Source organism: Triturus cristatus, chromosome 3_1 (assembly GCF_964204655.1).
Source record: "Triturus cristatus chromosome 3_1, aTriCri1.1, whole genome shotgun sequence".
In the NCBI taxonomy this organism is placed as follows: Eukaryota; Metazoa; Chordata; class Amphibia; order Caudata; family Salamandridae; genus Triturus; species Triturus cristatus.
Genome location: NC_140583.1, coordinates 1,178,844,510 through 1,178,872,298, shown reverse-complemented (window position 1 = coordinate 1,178,872,298; position 27,789 = coordinate 1,178,844,510). Strand labels below are relative to the sequence as shown.

General features: G+C 44.1%; 1 protein-coding gene across 4 annotated transcripts in view; it reads right to left on the bottom strand.

The window, feature by feature from the left end:
- Nucleotides 1-7,414: 7,414 nt before the first annotated feature.
- The window catches only part of DDX25 (DEAD-box helicase 25), a 3,162,033-nt gene continuing 3,141,658 nt past the window's right edge, over nucleotides 7,415-27,789 (bottom strand). For all 4 annotated transcript variants that reach the window (XM_085646106.1, XM_085646107.1, XM_085646108.1 and 1 more), the window contains one exon: nucleotides 7,415-7,605. In XM_085646106.1, the coding sequence (XP_085502232.1) occupies nucleotides 7,547-7,605 (59 nt within the window). In that variant the 3' untranslated portion in view covers nucleotides 7,415-7,546. The remainder of the gene's footprint in view (nucleotides 7,606-27,789) is intronic.

The following is a 27,789-nucleotide window of genomic DNA, read 5'->3' as shown; positions in this document are numbered from 1 at the left end:
CTCATTTAAATATTTATTACTATAGGCATACTTCAGGATGGCTTCGGATGACTTCCCCAGATAATTGCAGGAATAGCCTGGCTGAAGTCATCGGATGGCTTCAGAATGACTCCAGGATGATATTCCTTTTTGACATGGGTCATAATTTGTATCCAAACACAACCGAGGGGCTGGGCGAGGCTCCAAAGGTATTAAATAAACGTGTTAGGAATCGCCCGGGATTCCAGCACGGAACCACCTACGTGTCTGAGTGTGCGTGTATCTGGCATAGACGAAAGGGTAGGCCTTGTCCAAGGTGACTCATCATGACATTCGCGACAAAGGGGTACTAACCCCATGTCGAGCGAGCCATGCTGGGGAGAGAGCAGCGCGGGAGGGCATGAGCATGTCCCGAATGTTGAGAGGTGGGGGGACTGGCGCCACATCAGAGGGTGACGACAGAGTGTGAGTCCGGCTGGCGCAGGCCTTGCTTTGCCGCAGAGGAGTGAAGCAACAGCGTGGCAAGGTGCCCACAGCCTGTCAGCTCAGCAGCGGAGAAGCAGGACTGCAGGTGGTCGAGCAAGCCACGAGGCTGGTGGTGAGAGAGCCTGAAGAATCCACGCTCCGACTGCGGTGAGCTGAGCGGCAGCGTGGAGTAGCGCTGGAGGCCCGGTCGGAAGAAAAGGGGAGTGGCCACAGGCCCGGCAAGGGTGGCAGTGAGCACAATGAGGCCGCTTGTAACAGGCTACTAAGGAAGGGCAGGAGAGGCTCAACGTTGAGCCAGAAGAGCAGTGCCTCCCCTGTAGAAAAAAAAAGGAAAAAGAAGAAAGTCTAATACTAAAACACAAGTGAGGAGGGGGGTCAAGAGCTACCATAAAACCAAAAGAGGAAAGCCAAAGAAAAAAAGGGAATTTAAGTAATAAAATAGAGGAGAAACACGGTATAGGAAGAGAGTAGCAAAAGACACATAACCCATACAAAAGAGAGAAAGGACAGCCAGGTCAGGACCTCACACAGTAGTGAGATACCTAACAAGACAAGCAAACACCAGAGAAAAAGAAGAAAAAATACACATGAACACTAGGTAGACACTAAGATGTCAGTGCAGGACAATGAAGATCAAGCGCACCCCCATGAACGCTGCTCTCAATCAGCACTAGCGTCACTACCCCCTTTAAGTCAGCTAGCGGACCCGGCCACTGCGGCGCAGAGGTGGAGAATGTGGATAGGGTAGTTGGAGAACTACTTTTGCGCGGTGCGCGAAACAGAAGGTGGCATGAAAGGGTTTACCATGCTACACTTGGGAGGAGATGATCTGTATGATCTCTTCCTTGACTTACCTAACACTGACGATAACAACGATTATGACTCTGTAGTAGCAGCGCTCAACCGAATTTTGATTCCCAGTTGAATCCGGATTATGAGCATTTCAAGTTAAGACAAGCTCGCCAACAAGAAGGGGAGTCGGTAGACATTTTTTTTGCCAGGTTACGGAAACTGGCCAGCACGTTCACTGCCACTAACAAGCAGTTCGAGATAAGGGCACAGCTGATCTAAGTGTGCCGGTCGGCCAAGCTGAGAAAACTGATCTTCCACCAACCAGGCATATCACTAATGACATCCTAATACTGGGCAGATCGCATAGACTAGCTGATCTGAGCTAAAGAAATGAAGTCGGCTCTAGCCCGCAGCGCAACAACTCTGGTGCAGTCAACTCCCATGAACATCAAAGAGGAATGAGCGGACACTATCCGAAAGGGAGTTGAGCGAGGATGAGGAAAGTTAATGGCAGGAGCTAATCAAAAAGCCTACGGAAACTGTGGTTTCTCTAGCCACCACCTGAATAACTGTCCTGCAAAAGGGAAAATGTGTTTGCAGTGTGAAAGATCAGATCACTGCGCAAGGGTATGTCCGAGAGAGTCAAAACAGAACAGCAGTGGAGGGAAGTTCAAGAAGTTGAGAAGTCAAATTGGTGTCGGACGCAGAGGAGGAGGGAGGCGCGGCAGCCATGGTGAGCAAACAAATAAGGACAACGAAGATGAAGTGTTTACTGTATCATTCACAGGATGGCACCATCAAAAGAAGAAACCCCCACCAAGTGTAAAGTATGTGTGGATGGTGTACCAATAACAGCACTCATTGACACTGGGGCATCGGTGAACATCTTAGACGCAGAGCAGTATCTACGGTTTGACCCGCGTCCGCCGCTGACAAAGACCACCGCCAAAATATACAATTATGGAGATGCCACACCCATACAGGGTCGGAGAGGTGGAAGGAAGTCATAGGGCAACAGAACTGCAAACAAAATTATAAGTCACACAGGAGAGTGCTGGCACTTTGATGGTATGTCACACGGCTGAAGAACTCGGACTGTGCTTTTTGCAAAACAATTACAACTATCCAAGGTGGAAGACATCATGGAAGAATTCCCACAGTAGTTTGAAAGACTGTGATGTCTTAAAGGGGTCAAAGTAAAATTGCACATTGATAGAACCGTGAGACCGGTGGCACTGAGACATCGGAAAGTTCCATTTCACTTCCAGGCCCTAGTCGAAGAAAAGCTGGACCAAATTGTGATTGAGAAAGTATCGGGCCGACCCAGTGGGTATTTCCCCTGGAAATAGCCTCTAAACCAAAGCAGCCAGGGGCAATAAGATTGTGCGTGGACATGCATCTGCCAAACAAGGCTATAAAAAGGGAGACACATATCACCCCTACAAAGATGAATTTGTAGCCAACATCAACGGGGCCAAATGGTTTTCTAAAGTGGACCTCAACTCAGAGTATCATCAACTACTCCTTGATGACGACAGTTGTTACATAACCACTTTTTCTACACAGGTAGGGTTCAGGAGGTTCAAGAGGCTCAATTTTGAGGAGACCTCCACAGCAGAAGTATTTCAGAATGCATAAAGAGAAGCACTATCTGGACTAGTGAGAGTCATCAATGTCAGTGATGATGTGCTTATCTTTTCGGACACATTAGACGCACACCAGGCCAGATTGAAGGCCACTCTACAGAGACTCGTAGACCAGGGGTTTACTCTCCCCAAAAGCAAATGTTCTTTCTACACCAACGAGGTGGAATTCTTTGGATATAGATTTTCCAAAGATGGCCTTTAGGTTGACCCGGCTAAGGTTGAGGCTATTTGTGCAGCTGCCATTCCGCAGAACCCCACGAAAATGCATAGTTTCTTAGTAATGGCAATTTGCTGCGGACATTTCATTCCCTAGTTGGCAACCCTTTTAGAACCACTGCATGCGTTGACCAAGAAAGAAACACTGTGGGAGTGGATGAGTGAGCCGCACAAGCATTCAAGGACGTAAAGGGGGTACTGCTTCAGGGAGCCACCGTAGCTTACTTCAAACCGAGAGGCAAGACAGAGCTCATTGCACATCCCAGTCCGGTGGGGCTGTGGGCTGTTCTCCTGTAATAAAATGAAAGGGGCGAGTGGCTGGCCATCACATATGGCAGCCGAGTCTTGACGAAGGCGGAAACCAGGTATGCCTAGATCGAAAGGGAGGCTCTCGCCATAAGATGGGCGCGTCAGCACTTTCACATCTATCTGTGTGGGCACAAATTCAAAGTGATCACCGATCACAAACCTCTTGTGCCGTTGTTCAGCGGATCAGCCCGGAATGGACCGCCCCGAATTCAAAGGTGGGCGGTACAATTTTAACAATACAACTTCAAGGTTGCAAATCGGATGGGGACGAACAACCCAGCCGACTATCTAGCAAGAACCTAGCTGGCCGAAGACCCTAAGGCACAGAAAGAAACGGATGGAGAAGTGGAAGATTTTGTAAGGTTTGTTACAGAGAGTGCTTGTCCTCGAGTTCTGTCCATAGAGAAGTTGGTGGAAGGCACAAAAGAAGACCGCTGCATAAGCAAGGTGAAAGAGGCGCTAAAAGGTCACCGGCGAAAAGACTTCTTGAAGGGAGTGAGCGGGCTCATCGATGAGGAATGAGAGGTTCGAACAAGCCTGTGGAGGTGCCATGATGGAGTGCGGAAGGACTTCTACTGGGAGGACAACACATAGTTGTTCTGAGGAACCTATGGAGACGTACAGTGGAACTAGCCCATCAAGGACATTAAGGGCTAGCAAATACGAAAGCACGGATATGGTCGAAAGTGTGGTTTACCGGAGCGGACAGAATGGTGGAAGAAATAGTGAGGGGATGCCACTTGTGCATGATCACAGGAGCCAATGTAGCCATAACCCCAATCATCATGGAAGAACCTTGTGACAAGCTGTGGTCAAAGGTCAACATGGACTTTGGAATCTTTCCCGATGGAAGGGTGACTCTGGTAGTGATAGACAGCACCACAAAGTTTCCAGCTGTTGAACTGATCAGGTCCAGAACATTTGAGTGTGTTAAGACCGCATTGGAGAAAATATTTGCGATGCTGGAACTGCTGGATGTAGTGAAAACTGATAATGGGACGCCCTTTCAGGGCCTGGATTTCACAGAATACTTGCATAATCTAAACATTCGACACAGAAAATTCACTCCCCAATGGCCTCAGGCGAATGGGGAAGCAGAAGGATTTATGAGGACACAGAATATAACACTGAGAATAGGTGTACACCAAGATGCTGATTTAGAAGTATGCCTACACCAATTCTTAAGGGCATATCAGCAAACACCCCATTCCACTACTGGATGCGCTCTGAGTGAATTCATCATGAAGAGACAGATGAGAGATTTGGTGCCAGTTAGCTCCGAGTGGGTATATGCCACCCTTGACCTGGAAGGAGGCCACAGCAAAAGAAAGGACGCCAATGAATGGGTTATCAAAAGGAGAAATGGACAGGATCCGGAGTTGTGACTGGGAGATGCCGTAGTGATCAAGGACCGACATCCTGGATGGAAATTCCAGACTCCATTTTAAAGAGAAATATGGAAAGTTTTCGGTATGAAGAGGCACAAGGTGATGGTGTCATGTAATGCATCCTGGTTCAAGAAGGTCACAGGCATGCCGGAGGCCTTGAAAAGATTGGGACCAGAGAGAAGGTCCGAAAATCCCCGAAGGGTGTCCATGGAGTAGGAGGCAAATGATGGGGAATAATATGATGGGATAGAGGATCTCGCGCCGCCATCGGGTCAGCCAGAGAGAAGGACCGATGAAAGTTTGCCATGCCCGGAGGAAGGGTCGGAACCCCAGAGAGGACATCCATATAGCCTAAGACCTAATCCGAAACTGAGTCAAACGTTACGAGACTTTGTCTGCTAAAGAAAGACAAAGAATCCTTCAATATACTGCCCCCGTCCCATAGCATTCGAACAACAACTTGGGGAACTGTCATGGCTGTACCATGTGTTGTTTAACATTTTTTCTTTTCCTTTTTAGGTCTCATCTGGCGAAAGCAGCGCAGGCGCTGCTCTCGCCATGCAAGTGCCTTTTGCAATCAATTCTCCCGAGGGCTTACATGCACGCGTCTGCATGGACAAAGACAGCGTCTGACAAATGCACATTATCTGGTCCTCTCGACCCTTGCTGTCTATGAGGCGAGAATGTATAGACGTGTTGCATTGTGGGAGCGGTCAGCAGTGGCTCAGGCAAGTGTAGGGCTGTCTCATCGAGTGCTGATTTGTTATATTTTGGCATTACTAAACACGTTTTGGACTTCAAGAAGGCGCAAAGACACAGATTTTCTGTCACAATACGAAGGAGCAGAAAGAAAATACTGTTCTTATGTAGGATTTGAACTGTAATGAGTATTAGTTATGAAGACCCAGCGATCTTGTGGATGCCCACGTCCCAGAAGCAAAACTGATCAGTCTTAGACAATTTTAATTACATAATTTATGTAGAGTCTATAGCATTTTCTTCAAGTGCTTTTCCACTTTTCTAAGAAATTGTCTCTGATTCTAAACATAAAAAATAGCTAAAATTGATCCATGTGTATCTTTCAGTTAACAAATTATATTGCAAACAGCACAGGGCACTTGTGAATTGTGTCTAGAGTATGCATAGGATGCAGTACATAATCAGAATATTGTCATTTACACAGGAGTTCCAAGACCATATAAACACCACTGACTGAGTGCCTTTCTAGTGTCCCTGTACTTAAAGGCACCTTGGCATATCATAGTCAAGTTAACATTTGGGCTTACTTTATTCCTGATCATACCTGGAGCCACACCAGATACTAGCTATTCTGGACTTTCCGCCTATTCAAAGGATTACCAGTTACCAACCATGGTGTCCTACGAAGGAGATGAAAGTAGACGAAAGGTACTTGTATTTGGATAATATTATATTTGTGTTATATTTCTAAGCTGTAATAAGTTAAAGCCAGAACATGATGGGATGCTTGCAGCTTTGCTCTATGCACCGTTGGCGGTGTGCCGCTACAACATGAACCGCTGAGCTCAGTGTCGCTTAGGCCACGTCTTACCTACGGAGCCCCAGGAGGGCCAGTCCCACCTAGGGTTGCTTGTTTCTCTGTGTCTGAAGAACAGCAAGTTTGCTCCTCTTGGAGTAGGATACTAGTTTGCATATGGTGGTCCTTTCTCGTTAACAGCACTCCAGGCCACAAACAAGTGAGCTATACGGCTGCGAGGGTTCACTCCCAGTGGTTTACAGTCAAAATACACATGGGGTCCTCTCACAGCTTTTATATTGTGTAGCAAGTATAGTCAGTAATAAAAACATCTGCAGGTTTTATGCAGGATTTGTAGCTCTCACCACATAATATTTCTGCAAAATTCAACCTATCAGGGTGCTGCAAACCCAACACAGTGTAACAGATTACATAGTAAAAGACTGCCCTTCATTGTGCTTTTGTAACTTCCTCTGGAAGCCAATTTGTTCCTCTTTGGACTTCCCTGAAAACTCACCTTTTTTGACATGTGTAGAGTGGTATGATACCATTTGTATAGCTTCACAGTGGTAATCCGTTTACAGGAACAACTGGTGACAACTGGCTCTGCAGACATACCACTGATAGAAATGCAAAGTCTTAACAAGCATTGGCATAGCCAATAAGTCTCGCCTTTGGGACCTTATAAGTGTTTAGTTATCCAGCACAATATCCTTGGTGCAACAACATCAAGTGTTAAGACTTTGCATTTCTATCCCCTCAAGGTTGGGAGGGATGTAGTGAGCCAGCCAGCCACTACCATAATTCGTATCCAAACACAACTGAGGGGCTGGGGATCGGCTTCGGAGGTATTAAATTAAGGTTCTAGGAATCGCTCTGGATTCCAGCAAGGAACCACCTATGTGTCTGGCTGTGTGTGTGTGTCCGGCGTACACAAAAGAGTAGGTCTTCTCTGTGGGAGCTCATCATAACAGTTTTCTCAAGCGGTTTTTCCATCCCTACCTAGTTGACTGATGCCAACAATTTTATAGTTGAATGGATGTACATTTGAAATGATACTCCTGTTCTCATGAGGCAATAAAACTACATTTCACAAGCAAATGTCAGCGCAAATTGTGTTTTATTTACTCTTCATAATAAACAAAGTCATGTAGCAAACATCAACATTTCAAGAATAACAACTGATATGATTCAGAGTACAAGTTTCTTAGTGCACCTATTCAAGCCACCTGGCCTTAGATAATTCCTTCTATTGATTCCATGTCACTAGTATTCAGTAAATTAATTTTCACACCTAAAACAAAAAAAAGAGACAAAGTTTTGACTGGTTGCAAGAGTTTCGAAAGATCGTTTATAATGCATTGTAGTAGAACTGTAAACGTTTCCTGAAATTAAAACTGAACAGAGAAAACATTCTCAAGCATGCAACCATCTAGCCCAGTGGTTCCCAAACTTTTGACTCCTGAGGACCCCCATTGAGTCACCACTGAAAGCCGGGGACCCCCAAGCAATTTGTAGGATTTACATTTCAAACATTAAAACAGTAATTAAAAAAAAAAAAAAACGTGTGCACACAAAACAAGTACTCGAATTACTAAGGATTTCAGGGGCATATTTACAAGTCCCTATCGCCATGGGAACGTCACTTTTAGTGATGTTCCTGTGGCAATAGGGGCTTTGCCTTATTTACAAGGCAGCGTTAAGCCACTTATTGTGGCTTAAGCTGCCTTGTAAATAAGGCCCCCTATCACGCAATGCTTAGCGTGAAAAAGGTGGGCAGTGGGAGTTACAGTGGGCGTTTCACTTCAACACCCATTGATTTTGACGCTGCCCTCTATTTACAAGGTCAGCTTAAATAGGAGACAGCACCCAAATTAAGACCATGAAAAACCTGGTCTTAACTTTGCGAAATGAGGAGAAATGCCTTATTTCTCCTCGTTTTTACTTTTCCAACGGAAAAAGCAAAACACCTTTGATTGTTTGTTCAGGAAGGTGACCCTTCCTGCACATAAACAATCTTTAATAAAAGTGACGTTTTGTAACTTCCATGTGTGCTGCATTAGGCAGCACACATAGAAGTGACAAAACAGCATTACAAAATTGTTCATGTGCAGGAAGTGGGAACATTGCAGCATCAGGATAATGATAGACTGGGAATAAACATATGTTGCTAAATTTTACCATGCAGTTTGCAAGCAGCTCTTTGATGACAGTTCATAGGACACTGCTAGATTACGATTGTCCCTTATCAATTGCACAGTGACGAAAGAATCTCTGTGACCTATGCACATAAAATACTTTTTTTTTAAATGCATTGTTCACGTTCTTTGCAGAAGGCATATTAACTCTGGGTCACATTAGATAAGTCACAGCTGCCACTGGACAAAACTCTCATCTCTCTCCAGCAGGTACATTAATCACTGGCATTTTCTTGACACTTTTATAGTTGCTCATAAACTGCTAATTTCACAAAGAACTTTGCAGTGCTTTTAAAATTGCTGGCTGAGGACCCCCTGGGAATGTGCCACGGACCCCTGGGGGTCCTCGGACCCCAGTTTGGGAAACACTGATCTAGCCAGTTAATTGTATCAGAAGAGAGTTTCCTGACACGGTTTAAAACAAGCAATGACAAAGCCAATACATCTAGAGTTCCTTTAAAATGAAACTTCTTTGGCTAGTGAATGGGCATGTATGTTATTATGTGGATGAGCCAGGAATCAATAGTTGATGAACGGTTGGATGACAGCGCATGGATGGATGAGTGATTGACTGCATATTGTATTCAGTGTCTATGATAATTAAGCTACTGACTTTCAGCTACGCTCTTTCTGGTAGAGACTTTAACCGCACAGTTCAATTGGTCTGTTTTGGCGTTCAAGGAACCCACCAGGTGGTTTGTCACCAGAAAAATTCCGTGAAGGTATAGCAATGTACAGAAATGCAAAACCTCCTGGCGTAGGATCCACGGTCCCACCCTGCCCTGCTTGTTGCAGTATCGCATGGTGATGGTGTTCTCTGTGAGCACCTGCACCAGCTTTCCATTGATAGAGGACAGGAAGGCTTTTAATGCCGAGTGGATGGCCTTCAGGTCCAGAAGGTTGATATGAGCCGGGCCACTGTCGGAAACCAGACACCTCTCACTTCCACCTCTCTTAGAAGGCCTTTCCAAGTCAGAAGGGATGCATCGGTCACCACTGCAAGCTCTGGGTTGGGCAAGGAGAGGAGTTCTGCCACTCACCCAATCGCTGTCCCACAGCCACCACTACAGAACTTTTGCAGTCTCCTCCGAAATCGGGACCAGACTGGAAAGATCCCTCTGGTGCTGTGCCCACCGGAACTTCAGATCCCACCGCAGAGCCTGCATATGTATGGTGTGCTTTGCCAGCAGAATGCAGGAGTCCATCAGTCCAAGCAGCCTCAGAATCCTCCTCCCGGAGAACTAGGAACCGAGGTTGAAACATCAGGATCATAACCTGAATATCCTGGACTCTCTTATCCGGGGGATAGGTGTGAAACTGCACTGTGTTCATAATTACTACTATGAAGGGGAGCATCTGTTAAGGAGTCTGGAGTAACTCTGGCACATTGATAGTGATCCCCAACAATGTTAGGAGGATTGCCATAGTCTGGAGGTGAGAGACGACTACCTGGAGTGAGCCCACCTTCAACAGCCAGTCATAGAGGTGGGAAGACTGAAACCTTTGGCCTTCAGAAATTGGCCTTACCAGCACCACTTGAGTGTTTGGTGGTGGTTGCAGCACAAGGGAAGAACAGTGAACTGAAAATGCTTGTGGCCTACCATGAACAGCAGGTAACGCTTGTGGGCCTTCAGGACGGGGATGTGAAATTAACGTGCGTGTCCAGCACTACCCTCCAGTCTCCAGGATTGAGGGTAGACAAGACTTGGGTTAGAGTAAGCATCTTGAACTTGTCCTTTTTTGCAATAGCAATGAGAGTGTGAAGGTCTAAAATGATAAAGAGCCCCCATCCTTTTTCAGTACCAGGAAGTAGTTGGAATAGCAACCACAACTAATTCTGGTGTGGTAACCTCTATATGGCTCCTTTGGACAAAAGAGCCTGCATTTCTTGCTGCAAGAAGTACAGATGGTCCTCCGTCAGCCACTCTGAAGATGGTGGGAGGTGCGGCAGGGTTTTGAGAAACGGTAAAACGTAACAATTTGCAGTACACACCTGTCCAAAGTTATTGCCTGCAACCCTGCCAGAAAGTGTTGGAACCTGCCTCAGATTTGGTGGCCGTGTACAGACAAGGGCATGCTAAAAAGGCTTGAAGGAGACGGCAGCTGCAGATGTGGAAGATAGGGCTCCCAGATTTCCCTGTTGCCCTCTCCGATGAGGACCGTGGCTGTATAGATTGCTATACCTGTGGGGACTGCTGGTGGTAAAGGGAGTCCCTCCCAAAGCCTCAAAGTGGGTGAAACTGTTGGTGTGGCTGGAGTGGGGGAGCAGAAAGACCCAGAGAGTGCTCTTTGGCCCTTCTATATTTAAATCACTGCAGGGTCGAGTTGGTTTTACCCCCAAACAGTCGGGAACCATCAAATGGCATTTCCATAAGACTGCCCTGAATGTCTCCTGAAAAGCCAGCTAACACATCCACATGTGTCTGCAAATAGCCACACTAGCATCAACACTTTCATCAATGTTATCAGTAATATCCAGTTCACAGCAGATTGTGAACTTTGCTGCATCACAACCACCTTAACTGGCCTGAAAAAGAATGACCCTGGCTTCTTCCGGTACCATGAGCAACATCTGGGCCACAGAGTAATACAAGGTATAAAAATAATTGGCCTAAAAGGCACGGAACAAAGAGCCAAATTTGAACAGGAGATAACCCTTTTACCAAAGGTCTACATCCTCTCTGATTTCCTATCGGGGGAGTAGTGGGACAATAATGTGGGTTTACTCAGCTGGCTGAAGCCTGCACCGCAAGGTTTTAGGAGTGGGGTGCTGAGTGAGGAAACAAGGATCACCATGAGCATGGCGATGACATCTGGTGATGCAAGGCAGGCTGGAACACAGTGTGGCCCAGGTATGCAAAAGTGTAAAGGTAAAAGTCACTGTGAATAGGAGCACATGTTCAGAACGTAAATGGCAAGGCTGCAACACCTCCGTCAGAACACTGGTCTTAACCTTTAGAATCAGGAGATGGCAATTCCCTTCCACACTGAAGAATTTTGTTCAATGTAGAGTCTCGATAAGACCAGGGGTAGCTTCGGATCTGTGTATTTTTAACAGGGAAAGAAAGAACTGATGTCAGTGCTCATGGGTGATGCCTCTATAGACCTGCGCATAGCACATCTGGAGTAGAACAAGGCCTGTAAAGAACCAAACTGATTGCAATGTACCTCTTTCAGAGGGCTCAGAGGAAGTAATCCTGGCTGCTCCTTCGATGAGGCACGTCATATCTGCAGCGCTGAAGTAAAAGTAGCAATTGTCTACGGAAAGATATGCATTTGTATCTCTTCCGTTCATTAATATACACATACACCCAAACTTGGCAAATCATTTACATTAGACTTTGCTACACTTATCTATGCACTAATACCAACTAGAATAAATGGCCTTTAAACCAGCAGACTCTTTACAATTTTCACCTTTCCATTGGTGTCTCAGTCTAACACAGCCCATATCCACTTCCTTATCTAATACTTTCCATTCCCTACCTTTTTGATTTGTTCTGCTTTCACACACTTTTTCTCTCCGTCCAACCTTTGCACTGACATCTGCATAATGTTCATTTAGTCCTGCACTCTTCTTGCACTGTAGATCTTACAATTTAAGCATTGCAATTCGTTGCATGCCTAATTCATGAAAGCCTGAAAAAACAATCTAGGGTCTTGGCTATATCAGCAGCAAGGCTTAGCCTGATAATATCAACAAAACAAGAGAGCTGCCAATGCTGCCCATTATTTATCACATATTCTCATTCAAAGTGTGATCATTGAAAAATAACACTGATGACTTCTTTTTCTGTCAGATTTAATCTTAAATTACTTGAATTATAAAAAACACATAACACTACATTGTACCCCAACCAAAAGACTCATCTTACAGTGATGTACATAATTTTTTGTATACAAAAGTATACAAAAAATTATGTACATCACTTTAAGATGAGTCTTTTGGTTGGGGTACAATGTAGTGTTATGTGTTTTTTATAATTCAAGTCATTTAAGATTAAATCTGACAGAAAAAGAAGTCATCAGTGTTATTTTTCAATGATCACACTTTGAATGAGAATATGTGATAAATAATGGGCAGCATTGGCGGCTCTCTTGTTTTGTTGATAATTCATGAAAGGGCACGGACTAAAAGTGTACCTAAAATTAAACAAAATTGCTGACTGCATGAATGAATAACTGGTTAAGTGAGGGTATGGTTCAGTATGACACAGCAGATATGTGCCACTTGTGTCTTGGCAGTGCAAGCTTCCATCCTCTAGAGAACAGGAAACATAATACGCCTCCCTCATCCCAATGAAGCTGCAGCATAAAGCTCTGCACATTAAAGTCCTCCATCACAGAATGGCTACAGCATGAGCATTAGCAACTGAAGATTTTTTCCTTCACATAACAAATATAGTTTGGGCACCAGCAGCACAACCCTTAACCAGCAATTGCAATATGAGTGGCAGAGGTAAACGAGCAGTGCAGGGTCCAAAGAAGGTGCAGCATGCCCCCAGGATTCAAGGGGGCATGTGGAGGAAGAAGGCAGGGAGCAGTGCACTGCAAAACTTCTCTCTAATCACTCCACGTTCTCTTGAGCATGCTCCTATGGTTCACCAAGTCCCTCCCCTTCCCACATGCTCTCCTGAGAATTCCACTCCTTCCCACCACAGCACCTCATCCCTCCTCCCACATTCTTGTGTTAATAGCCTCATCTTCAGAAAACTCCTCTCCGAGGGCCTTCTACTCCACTAAGCAGGTCTCTTTTACGGCAGAATCCCACTACTCCTATCACATTCCTCTGAACATGTCCTCATGATCACCATATTCATCTTCCAGGGACATGGCCAGCACCAAGGAAGAGCAAACTAACTGCAGAGAGCTCTGTTCCTTCTAAGACGAATCCGCAAAATTACGAGGATGCATCACACCCTACCTCACAAGATTATCAAAATACAGTGCACCCAATGAGGAGGCAACAACTATTTTCAAGGCAAAAAAGAGAAAAGAAGGAAGGGCCATGAGGCTTACAAAGCAGAGTAACACAACAAGATGGTGACTACCACCCCATGGACATGAGCTGTGCGCCTGAGTCAGAAGAGGAAGATGGGGACTTGGCTCGTATTGTTGAAGCCATCTTTCTTACATGATACCAAATGCTGTAAGCTTTTAGGCCCTGCTAAGTTGACATAAAAAGCAGTGCACAAAATGCTTGTACTTTTCCATTTGCTTCAGAGACACAGCTTTTGTAACACAAGGTTTGATCAAGAATAATATGTGACAGTGAATTTGCTCACGTAGACAGACATTTCAGCATAGCACATTTTGCAATATGTCTGGTCCTTTCTATTATGTTGCAATAATTAACTGGGAAGGTACCAACGTTGATAGATTACATTACAGTGGAAAGTCCCCATAGCTGCCCACTTGGGACACGTGGTTAGCAACAGTATATTTCGGACCTTAAAAGGTATAGCACAATGTAGGCCTTTGCTAATTGGTCAAATGGATAGGACTTAATTTGTGCTACGTATGTGATGATGCCACATCCTTTGTGGTTTTGGCCTATAAAAGCTGTCACCAACATCACATCTTTGGGCATTCAGTGTCTTTATTGTCTGCCTCCGTTCTGCACGTACTTTTGCATTATTTGTGTTCCCCAATAAATCTTTCTAACAGTTGTGCTGACAGAGACTTGTGTTATTTGTATTAGTCCTTATTATTTCTATTTCAGCTTCTACAAGGCAAATACAAGGAAGATGAAGTCATCACCACCTCCCCTGTGCTGCTGAGGAGCACGACGGAGCTGAAAACACCAGCAAACAAACTGAAAAGAGTCTGACCAGGGAGAACATCACCACCTGCTCCACAAGGAGAGCAGCCTGAAAGATCGGCTGATCCACTCCCGAACTTGCAGGACCCATGCAGTCAAAAATACACCTGGGCAGAAGCAGCAGAGAGGGCAGGTGGGGAGGGTAACAATACTACTACTGCAGGCGCGGAAGCGAAGAACCCCGGCCTATATGATCTGGTAGGAATAGAGTGAAAGGGGAGAAAGCACTAACGGGATGAGAGGCAGGTGCACCAAGTTTTGAGGCTCGCTTCGAGCCCCTCCCACTGTAACAAGAAGGAAGCATTGCACCAACCATAGGGGCTTAAAGCTGTGACTAGACAGGAAGGACTCAAATCAAAAGGCCTACAGATGTCTGAGGAGAGGATTTCCCCCACTTCTTTCTTCCCCACCCCAGAAGCAAAGATTTCTAAATGGGAAGGGCAATAACACAAAGTTGGGTCAATGAACAAAGATAAAACCAGAGACCTGAGCAGCCCCATTGTGTGCCCCCTAGGCATACTATAGTACAAAGAATAAGAAATACGAGTGACCAGAACATAGTCTATAGTAGAAGGAACATTCAAAAGACACAATAACAGTGACTTACAGTCAGAGATCAGAAATGTGAAAGAGACCACACAAAGAACATAATGCAGTGGGAGTACTGAAGAAAACTCAGAGCGAGCACTGGACAAAAGATATAAAAGAAATTAAATAGAACACCAGCAACAGATCAGACCCCAACAGGGACTGAAATGGATTTCACAGGGTCTAAGTCTTGGTTGGCTACAATAGCTTGATTTCTAAATTTTCGAGATCAAGACACAATATTTCAAGGTTTATAAATGCAACAAGTGCTACAACTCTGGACTTTTGACACAGTAAAATGAAAACTCTGGGGGGAAAAACTTGAAATACATGCTTATGTTCCCAGCCAAAGAGTCTTGATAGATGGAAGGTCTCATTTTAATGTCCCCAGAAAAAGCACAGAACTGGATAGAAGATTGGGAGAGACGTCGTCAGACAGGAGGAGGCTCATCCATCAAACCAAGCAAGAACTCGGGGGGCATGGCCAACACCACAAGGAAATGGCCGCACACTAGCTGAGCTCCTGAGGGACCAAGGCCCTTTTTCCCCAAAATCCATCATAACATCCGGCAAAGCAGTGCCAAACCAATGCAACCGATGCCTGACACCTGAAGGAACGTTCCGGGAGATCCCAACCTGGGCCCTTAAAATATCTGCAAACCCTTGAGAAACTCCGGCATGGCAGAGACAGAGGCCTGCCTCGGGGAGGAATATCAAAGCCACAAACCAGATGCCCAAGAGAGGGGAGTGGACATACCAGTAAGTGCGGCAGCCTGCGGGACCGGAGGCAGGGAGCAAACGCTGGGTGGCTGAACAAGGGGTGGAGACACAAAAAGTAGACTACCTCGAGAGAAGACCCCACAGTAAAGTGCCACATCTATAATAGAAAGCCACAGCAAACAGGGGGGATGGAAAGAGGCAACATACCCCACAGTATCATTACACAGCAAGCCCCGCTGTGTGAGGGACCAAACCAAAATGTTACCCCCCCCATCCCTAAGCAATGAGAAAAGACAGGAGTCCACAGTTGATATAACCAAGCTCACGAGCGCAACTACACCACACTACTGATCCTGGTGGAGAGACAGTGCATATCAGGCTGGCGAGAACTGGGTCACACCCACAGAAAACAGTGACAAGAGTGATAGCGCATGAACAACTTAGTCCTCCTCACCTCAGGGAAAGCCGACAGGCTGTGGTGACAGTCAGTTGGCGGGAAGTACCTTGGTGGTGGAAGACAGCTGCCCTGCAAGCAACCCTCACCCAAACTAAACATGTCAGGCAGCAAAGGAGGGCACGGAACACACCAAACAAGATTAGATAAATATGCCCCGCAAAAAGGACTAGAAGATGGCAACAGCAAACCTGTGCACGGAATAGGAAAAGAAGAGCAAACATTAAGTGATGTCATTGTGGCGATCGATAAAGTTCAAACCTCATTGGTAACACAAAAAGATACGCTATCTACAGAGGTTTCCCTAATAAGAGCAGATTTACGAAAACTGGGTGACGGAGCCCAAGAAATAGAAGACATGAAGAGCTTGTTGAAAGCGGACACTAAGCTCCTTAAACAACAAGCTCAAAGCTAAAAACCATAAAAAAGATACTTGAAGCCAAATTAGATGGCTACTAAGGTTGCTCCAGAGGGAACAATATAAGAATTATTGAGGTGCCAGAACGGGCAGAGGGGCCAGCAGTGGATCTCTTTGTGGAGGATCTAATCCGCCAACAGCTACAACGCGAGGACTGTCAAATTACTTTTCCATCGAGAGGGGACACAGAGTCCCCAGAGGAAGGCCCAGAACAGGAGCCCCGCCAAGACCGATCTTGGCCAGAGTCTTTAATTTCCGTGACCACGACAGCCCGCACTTTACAATCAATTTGCAACGGCGCAGCTTTCTCAAAGTCAAAAAAGTGCTCAGAGTTAAAGAAATCAAGAATGCAATGCTGTTCCCCGCTAAGCTGAGAGTGGAAGCACACGGTAAGACCTGGTTCTTCTCCAACCCTGAAGACACTTGGGAATGGCTAGATAGATGGTGCACATTGGGCAAGATGAGCTCCTCGGAAGGCAAAATAGAAAGAGGTGAAATGGGGATAGAAAAAGCAGATGCAACCCAGGAGAGAGATAAAAAAAATAACGAGGAATCAGCCAAAAACTAGTGATATATTACCCCATGGCTCATTTCAACAGATACCATAATCAAAATGACACTTTGTGGCCGCAGAAGTGAACTGTTTAAGCTCACATACTAACTGGTTCACCCATAAGAGGAACAAATCTGACATTGCAGTGACAAATGCATAAATGTAAAGTGTTGATTCCTCTCTGAGAATTAAGAAGAAAAGGAAGTAATGACACTCTACATGGAAGCAGTAACAGTGGCACCTTGCAGATACAATAATCAAGAGACACAGGGGGGGGAGGTAATGGTTCCCGGCTGTCCTAGACCCCCTCAGTTCAATGGGGTGGGACGACAGGAAATCTGAAACATTGGGGACGCAGGCAGTTCCAGGACCATCATGCTGGGAGGCGGGGGGGCGGGTGCAATACTTTGTATTTTATGCAGATTTGAACACAGTATCAACACAACAAGTTGGGGTAACTGTAATACAAGATATAGTTTAATAAGCGTAGCACACACTACCCAGTTTCAATTAAAAGAGTCTCAAAAGAAATGGCCAACTCCGAGAGCAATGCACACATCACAGCATCTCAAGCACCGAGACATACCTCATGAAACCGACAGACACGCAAAAAGATACATCTATCACTGTGCCGATAATGCCTGCAGGTAAGATGGAAGCCACTCTTCGGCTCCTCTCCTGGAATATTAACGGGCTGGGGGACGGTTTGAAAAGAGGGAAAGCCCTTCAATTCATTAGAAGTGAAGTACCGGGGATTTTAGGACCCAGCGGTGCCAGGGATAGCACCCTATGACTTCGGGTTATCCTGTTGCTGTAGTATTATAAAAGAAGCTCTCATGGTAATGTAACAAAGAACTTGGCAAAAGAAGCTGAAATATGAAAAAGACATCTTTATTAGACATTAAATGAGTGAGACTACGTCGCACAGAAGCCTTAGCAACTGAATGAGGCAGTCTGCAGAACAAAAACCAGTCTTCTATTTTATACAGAATATTACGCTTTGGGCAACACCGCCCCTGTTTTACAAGTGGTCATTCACATATTTTGGCTTCAAAGAAAAGGCAGAGTCATGATGACCATCCCACATTCCAGTTAAACCAGCCCACAATTATTTACCCAGCAAGGCTCAGATCCCACATCAGATATCGATAGGCCCCAATAAACATGAGCATCTCCTGTTTGGGAAACAAGCCATAAAGCAGGAACAGTCAGGTGTGAAAGAGATTAGCTGGAGGCTCGTGTTTAATGTAAAGGCTTTTATGGTGTGTCAAGCCCTGATGCTAATCACAAGTGGCCAGAGGACGGGGAACTCGTGAGACCGGACTGACCTAGGGGAGTGGAGCCAAGCTGCCCAGGTCACAGAAAAGTCAAAGGAAAGCACATGTGCTCTAAAGGCCCGTATTTTCTTCATAATATGTAGCCTATGTGAGGGCAACCATAAGATGGCCACCGCTCTAAGATGGAACCCACGTAGTGATGTATAATATCGTATACATAGTGCATTTATCAATGAAACGTTATATAAAGCACTTGTACATACCGGATTGGCCATTCGCGGTTTGCTAATACCGGGATAGACAGGGGTAGGGCCCTGCCTCCTACGCGGTCCCAAATTTTAAAGTACCACAGAAGACATGCACCATACATGGTATTGCTACAGGAAGCACATCTAGTTGGAAACACATGTAAATCACTGAATAGAGGAGGATATAGACTAGTCACACACTCAGGTTTCACGACAGGCTCCAGAGGGACAGGAATACTCCTACATAATCCATGTCCACATATGGTAGAACAAAAATGGACAGACCCACTGGGGAGATTTGCAGCCATCACAGGGACATGGGCGGGCAAACCTCTAAATATACTATCCGTCTACATACCACCGGCATTGCAGAGGGTAACTCTGCCTGACTTGAGTGCAGTACTCCTCAAATTACCATAATAATAATAATAATAATAATAATCTTTATTCGGCATATGAAAATACAACCAAGAACGAGGCAGTTTAAAATACACATGCATCAAATGTAAACATTTCCCGTGAATCAACACAGTGTACCAGGTGAGGCAGCACGAGATCCATGATATATTTCTATCCCAATAGGTTTCTTAAGTTCATCATAGTACTTCCAACAGCTCTTTCTTCAATTTAAAAGTATGATCAATAAAATCCTAATTTAGCGTTAATTTAACATGTAAAACCTACCCCTAATCCTAAAAAGTGGCCCACATTTCGAGACTTATATAGTAGCATCAAACAGTGCAAAATTAGCAAATACTCTTGTGACCATCAGTCACCTCTATTGTTTCTTAATTGAAAAGCAGATCTTAAGAAGTTAGAAACACAAAAAAGTGTAAAAACATCAGATGAAAGTTGTAAAAACAGTAAGGCTGCCTAAATCTGAGCTTTTTTAAAAGCCTCTTAACGAACACTCGTCTTGGATGTGAGTAATATGGACAAAGGAGGACAAAATGTAAAGTATCCTGTAGAGACCTTTTGTTGCAGCCACAGATTCCTCTATGTTCTGTGTATACCGTGAAGCCAGGGGGTAAGGCTAATAGGGGATGAAATAAGTTCAATCTAAAACTGTAATTAAAAATCTATCATGTGCACTTGTTATAATGGATAAATAGGGTTCCATGCCCTGCACTGACTTTACTAAAATGTATTCTCTGACCATGGTTTTCCTTATCTCCTTATCCTCACGGTAGTATACAATGGCATGTTTAAAAAACAAAGCTTTGATAATCGCTTTTTCCTGAGATCCCACCTTGTCATGATTAGTAAACAGATCTTCACGTCCTAGTGCATTGAGAGTGTCCTTTACATATTTTAACCACAGGATTTTTGATGAATAATCGAGGGAGAGGCAATTCTGAATTACCATCTGTTAAAGCCTGCCTCCTCGTTGGACCAGATCTTTACCCCACACAGGAGGGGTTTGACAGCCACCATGTCAGAAATATACTTAGACCCCAATTCCTCATGTACAGAGTACGCAGGGGTACTCTGAGGGACTTTCAGCATCTGCCTAAAATATTTATTTTCTTCAATTTGTAAATTGTTAAACACCTTATATCCCCATACCTCACTACCATGTGAAACTTTAAAAATACAGAAGGAGTTGTATATCTTTAAAATTATCCCAGGTGACCAGTTGCCTAATCTTTGAGCATTGTTTGCAATTGCTCCAGTAGAACTTGTCATTCCTAGACACTTCTTCTCTAATAAGTGTTTAATACTCAATTTCTCGTCAAATAAATAACCCAGATACGAGAAGGCCAGTACTTTTCCTAAACTATGTGTGTCTACTATATATGTATTGTGCTTCTTGCTCTGCTTTCCAATTCCCATTATACAGGATTTCGTTAAATTAGGTGACAAATCCATCGCATCCATAAAAGTCACAAACCTGTCTAATAAAAACTGCAAGCCCTACAGGGTTTATGCAAGGTGTACCGCTTCATCCGCATATAACAAAACAGAGACCGGTCTTGTGCCTATCTTCCGGGGTGTCAGCCTGTAAGGCCGTCAGTGCAGAGTCGAGACCATTAATGTATAGTGTAAACAAAAACAGCGCTAATATACAGCCCTGTCAGACCCCACTTGAGCAGTTAAAATGATTTGTGGTTTTCCCTCCTGTGTGTATCTGACCACTGCAGTAGTGTTATAATTTTTATTTTACAGAGTTTTATATAGCGCAAACTTGACCCGAATCGTGTATCAGAGCGCTTTACATAGCACCTGTTGCGTCACATGAGGACACATTCATTAAAAAAAAATAATAATAATTTATGCACGGGGAGATTAAGTGATTTGTCCAGAATCACAGGATGTTCAGCGTCATTGCTGAGACTTGAACCCGGTTCCCCAGATTCGAGGTCGACGGCCCTAGCCGTTAGGCCAACTCCTCTCCCCAAATGTGCCATTAGGGTATTAGTTATTGCCGGACCCACCCCAAGCTCTCCAAGGAGTTTCCAAAGATTACAGGGGTTCAATTGATCAAAGGCCGCAGTAAGGTCCATAAAAGCTGGATACAGCTGCCCCCGATTTAGCTATTGTGTATTTTGCAATTATCAGGTAAAGGTTAAGGCATCGATCTGTTGTGGATTTACCGGCTCAGAACCCATATTGTACATCAGATATTATTTGGGTAGCCTCCGCCCATTCCGACAACCTAGACAGTAACACCCGACCCAGAACCTTCAATGTCACGTCAATAAGGGATATGGGGTGATAACAAAGTGGGCTATCCCTATCTACCTTCTTAAAAATCGAATACAATGGTGGCAGTAGACCATGATGCTGGCATTTTAGATGCTACTGCCATGTTTAAAACCCTCACTAGGAGAGGGGCCCATATCTCTGTATTGCATTGAAAAAGGTCTGGCGGGATCCGATCTGGTCCCGGCGCCTTATTCTGCAAGAGTCCCTCAATTCCTAGTCTCACCTCACCCAAAGTAAAGGTAATGGGATCAGATCTCTGATCAGGGTTTAGGTCCTCTTCTCTGTTGGAATGATTATACACTCCCTCAAAGTGATCCTGCCATTGCTCTGGTAAAATATTATGGCTTAATCAACTAAGAGAAACACCCGCCAAGTTTGTATAATAGTGGGCCTAAAACAAAGGTCCCTAGATAAGACAAACACTAACTGGAGCTGAAAGGACAAACTGATTACATAATGACATAACATTAATAGATAGAAAAATATATTTCTTATTTATTTTTATGGATACAACATTTTCAAAAGATTTTTTTAAAATTATACACATAAAAACATTAAATAATGAAGAACAACGGATATGCTACATAACAGTTATACACAATGTTTTTCAATGTCCCACACATCACTAAATTCATACACACATACATTCATTCCGTCAGCAATCACGCTAACAAATAACGATCTGGGTGGAGAAACTTCCAGATGAGATCATCAAGGTGGTTGACTCATATATCATCCAGTTAGGAGATAAAGATATTGTAGAGTGAGAAATGCCGAAAGTTCTAACGCCAACGCGCGTTTCGGTATCAGACCCAAAACTGGGCCCCACCTTCATCAGGGCGAAGACCGATAGGTAGTGGGGGACATGAACCAAACCTAGAATCAATCAAACACACATATATGAACAATAAATAAATATACATGTACATTGATGCAGTATCATAAGTATTACAAATCTGTCCAGAAGCATCAGCTCCAGAAGTGAATCAAAAAGGATATCTATAGCATTATTTTCCAGAAATGAGCATGTGTAGGAGAAACCTCCAATGTGAAGATAGTCAAAGCAATATATTATACCCAGGTTTAGAATAAAGAAAATCAAGAACAAGAAATCCGTGAGGTTAGGTATATGTAGATAGATAGAAAGACAGCAACCCGCATATATGGCACCCGTGTTCGAAGTGAATAGGCAGGGAAATTATTTGTGTATAAACGCAGGCTATGTGGGTCCCATTCATCATACGTACTTTAAAACTAAATCCGCAACAATATGGGTTTATGTGCACATCTTCACTGGATGGATGTATATATATTCAGAGACTCAACTGGTCGCTTGTCCAATCTAGAAAAGATTAATCAAGGGACAATCTGTTCAAATATCTGCACTAGATAATATTCGTCCAGAAAACGAAGGAAGGGAGGTCATGTTAAGTTACAAAGGGACCTACCCGAGTGACTGGTTATGGCAGGAAGGATTCTATAACGTGTTGGTCCCGCGGATCAAGTAGGACTAGATGCATTTAGTGGTGTTTAAAAAGGATAGCTCAGGAAGGTGAAACTAGATCTGAGGAAATACAAATAGAATAAATTGCAAAAGAAAAAACTGATTAAGAAGGAAAATTTAACTTCACAGGGACAAGATCCCGTACCCGACATATTCATGGAGGAATATATGGATATTTCAGACATACCTGCGATTTGCGGCAGGGCGGTGATAAATGCAAACTGGTTTCCACACGAAGAACGGTGGTTCAAAGATAAGCTGCCCCGCGACGCAAGGGCTTCATCAGGGTCATGGATATCGTGTTTTTAAAGCAACGGATATTTTCTACATCAAAAGGAGAAAATACTTCTGAATAGAAGGAAAAGAGTGTCACTATATAACTGCAGAATTCAAACAAATAATAACGACCTCTTATGGGATATAAATGAGGTGCCATACCAGATAAATTAAATCGTAGATGGCCCAAAAATCCTAGGGTCAAGCACAGCAATAGTTATGGGATCAAAGCAACGAAGGTAGTAGGTTAACGCTATGGTGTAGTCTCCCAGGGGAAGGGGATAGGGAACCAAGAAGGTCGGGAAAAGAAAGGGTTTGAGAGAAGTCGAACAGAGAACGGAGGGACAAAACACAACAAACCAACAAACAAACACAGACAGGAAAGGAAGAGGGAACAGATGGGGACGGGAGCACGAATAGAACATATAAAGCCCTCAGCCTAGGGGAGGGATTATAGCACCGAAGGCATATATCTCCCAGTCGCATGGGGCTGGCGGTCAAGCTAAAGGTAATAGATAGCGACACCTCACATGACTAGGATCTTACCTGTCTATACTAGTTCGACCATATAGCAAAACGCCGATCGCAGGTCAGGCAGTGCGCCGAAATTATCCTGGATAAATTACCCAGTAGGTTACGCCCTCTTTAACGTGTCACAGATTCCCAGTAATCCAATGGGGGGGGGCGCGTGACGGGAAGCCTATAGAAATAAAAAACGGACTGGAACTGAACAAAGTGTTAATCTGCATGGTATTATAGCGGCCATGTTGAGACGATAAATATGGCCTTTAGAGACAAAGAGACCAAATGGTGAAAGAGGATATATAGGGAATCGCAAATCGACGTGCTCAAATCAATTCTGCACAGAGTTAACAACCAAACAGAGTTAAATAAACATAAGGCAAAGAGCGTGCGTATGGCCTGAACTCCTACAGTTTACAACTAATCTAGAGGGGCCAATCAACAAATGATAAGGACAAGGGCAGCAAGTTAGTTAATCGCATTTTCCCATGGGATAATCTCCTTCAGGCCATGTTAAACAGAGTCCAAATAAAAAATCCAAACGGTCTCTCTCTTTTTCCTAATGCGGCTAGGGTCTCTGCCAGGAAGGGTACAGATCTTTTCTAGAATGGACCACTTCAGGTCCGTTTCATTATGGCCTTTGTCAAGCCAGTGACTAACCAGTGGAGCAGAGACTTTTTTGATGCGAATGTTGGAATTATGTTCGCCAATTCTGACTCTACATTCCCGTCCTGTCTCTCCAATGTATATGAGGTCACATGGACATGTGATGATATAAATCACATTGGAAGTGCGAAAGTTCGTCATCTCATGGAGTGTAATGGGGCATGCCTGACAAGTGCCACAACGATGGTTCCCCTTGATGGGTTCTAGGCTCGATATGGCAGTTTGAACGGGGGTCTTTTTATCCATGATTTTGCCTCTGACTAGAAAGTTTTGTAGGTTCTTATTTCGTCTGAAGGCAAAGAGAGGTTTCGAGATTTTATTTTCATCGTTGCCAATATTTAAGAGATACCATAGTGAGTTGATGGTCTGTCTGACCTTGTGGTTGATGTTGGAATGTTTGGTAACATATACCAACTTGTCCACAGGGTTGATCTCCTTGGTGTCGAACATGGACTCTCTGTTGAAATATCTGGCTCTTTTAAGGGAGTCATAGATCAACTTATGCGGGTAACCTCGACTAAGTAATTTTTCCTTGAGAATATCAGCCTGAATCAGAAAATCTTTGATATCGGAGCAGTTCCTCCGAATACGGAGAAATTGGCTAAAAGGGATACTGTCCCTTTGGCATCTAGGGTGGTAGCTGCCGTATTGTAACAAAGTGTTTCTGGCTGTAGGTTTGGTGTACAAGGAAACAAATAGTTTTTTCTGGTGATGTTCAATGCAGACATCCAGAAATTCAATCTTGAGGTTACTAGAGTGGACCGTGAATTTCAAGTTAATGTCAGCTGCATTCAGCCAGGCTACGAATTCATCCAGGGATCTTTGGTCCCCCTTCCAGATGAAGAAGATGTCGTCAATGAATCGAGACCAAGCTCGAACGTTTTCATAGAAGGGCGCCATTTCGTTATATATATTGATCTGTTCAAAGCGTCCCATAAGAGGCCCCCATGCTGACGCCCTGTATCTGATGGAAACCGTTATTGCTGAATTCAAAATAGTTTTCACTCAGGACAATCTTTAAACATTCGATGATAAATGGGGCGTTGGTCACTTCTGTTTCCAAAGCTAGAATATCTTGAAGCACCAACAGTGCTCCTTCCTGGGGGATATTCGTATAAAGAGATTCCAGGTCCAGAGTGACCAAGAGCTCCTTCTCAAAATCGTAGGGCATATTCTCGATCTTTGAGATGAAATGGCCTGTGTCTTTCACATAAGATTCAAGTTTGCTCACCAACGGTTTCAAGAAGCAGTCAATATATTTGGAGAGAGGTTCGATGGCCGAACCGATGGTGGAAACAATGGGTCTTAGAGGTGGGTTAGAGATATTTTTATGAGTCTTAGGTACCCCGTATATGATGGGCATACAAGTGTAGCTAGGTGTCAGAAATTCAGCTTCCTTGGTGCAGATGAAATCCTCCTCAACCGCAGATTCAACCATGGCTAGAATGTGTTGTTTGAGATTGGGTTCGGGGTTCCTATTGATACGTTTATAGTGTCTGGTAGATGACAAAAGGGTGTTCATTTTCTCAATATATGTAGGGGTGTTGAAAATAACAATACCCCCCCCCTTATCACAAGGCTTGATGGTGAGTTGCTTGTTTTCTTTTAAGGATTTCAAAGCACTCTGTTCCACAGACGACAAATTACTGGCGGGCTTAGGGACAAATTTGATGTTTCTGGCAATTTTGAGTAGAACCGCTTTCTCGAAAATGCCGACCTCCGATCCAACAAGGTCCAGGCTGGGGGTAAAATCAGAGGGGGGCCTAAGTCCTGAAAGATTATCCATAGTGTCAGGAGATGGTCGGTTAAGAAAAAATGTTCTTAACCTGATTTTCCTAAAAAACGGAATAGAGATCTTTCATAAATTCGAATTTGTTGAAAGAGGTGGTGGGAACAAAAGAAAGGCCCCCCCTAGATAAGAGGGTCACTACTTCAGGGTCAACATTAGAGTCAGATAAATTGAACACAGGTATGTTTATTGTGTTTTCCAGTACTGATTGTGTCTGGTTTGTATATACATTTGTGGTTGACCCTGATGGAAGTTCCTCATTCGAGGTGTTCTGGTTCTGGGGCGATAGTTCCCTCTGCGGTTGCCTAAAAAATTATCAGGCATAGCCGGTCTATCAAATGATTCATGTGGGGATTGGTAGTTCGGATTATAATTCGTCTCATAGTCAACAGGACCTTCTCCTTCCGAATCCGTGATGTCAGAGAATGTGGTGATCTTTTTATTCCCCCCATCTCATAGTGCCATTACTGGGCCTGTTAGTATCTGTATATGTTATAGAAATTGGACATAAGATACGGATATGTCCGTTACTGGGAAAATAGCCTAATATCTTTTCTCAGTTTTTCAGTTTTCCTTTTCAGGAGATAGGCAGAGAAGGAATCTAGTTCTTGGGCGATCTTTTCCAGTTTTTTTGTTGCCATTTCAACTGAGTTGTCTTTTTTGAGTTTTTCTTCCAATTCTTCTATTTCTTTATTCATGATGGCTAAGACTTCCCTGGCAGTCTCGATGATTAACATCATCCAATCCCTTGAGCATCTGTTTGATATTAAAGCCCATTTCTCAAGGAATTGTCTGATTTCTACAAATAGCCCTGGAATATTGCGGACCCGTAATCCAAACGGGATTGTTCCGGCCTTCAAATACTCGAGCATAAAATTAGCATGGCATAAAATTAGCATGGGCTTCAGTGCGTTTGGATTTTTTCCTTAAATTGAGGAGTTTTGTCCATTCACCTTCAAGACCTTTGGATAAAGAAAACTGTTTATCGCTACCTGCTGCTAAACTATATTATGGCTTAACCTTGGTTTGTTCGAATCTTAAAAACATGGGTTATTAATGACCCTCCAGAAATGAGTAGAGTCCTTCAGTTTAGATGCCTCTGTTAGATCCTCCAATGCATTTTTTTGCAGTTGGCACTTCCGCCCCTTGACAACTTGCTTGTATCTTTTTACGGCATGTCGCCACGGTGGTCTCTCGGTGTCTGTTTAAGGGCCATCTTAAGATCTCTAAGGGCCCAGGAGCACTGCCCATCAAACCATCTTGGAGCATCTTGGACATCTGTGCTAGGGGAGTTTACCAGCACTGTTGATAAACCGTCCACTAATTGTCTAATAGCAATAAATGACTGAACTATTTCTTCCCCCTGCACTTGTGGGTCTAAACATATCAAAATCTCCTGTTTGCCTATACCAAAAAGCGAATTACCAGAAGGAGATTTGCTACTTAGAGGTGATCTGAGCATGACACTCTGTGGGCAAAAAAACAGAAAATCCCCTAGACCGACATCTAGTGAGAACTCTACACTATCAAACTATTTAGAAGCAATGGATCTAGTAGATGTCTGGAGAGCGAACAAGCCACAGACCTCACAATTCACCTTTCACTCTGGAGCATATAATAGTCAGTAACGCATAGACTATGTCCTCAGGTTGGCACACCAACTGCCCTATTTTAGAGAAATCCGGCATCTAGCTAGGGGAACATCAGATCATTTGCCTGTTTGGCTCACCAACACTCG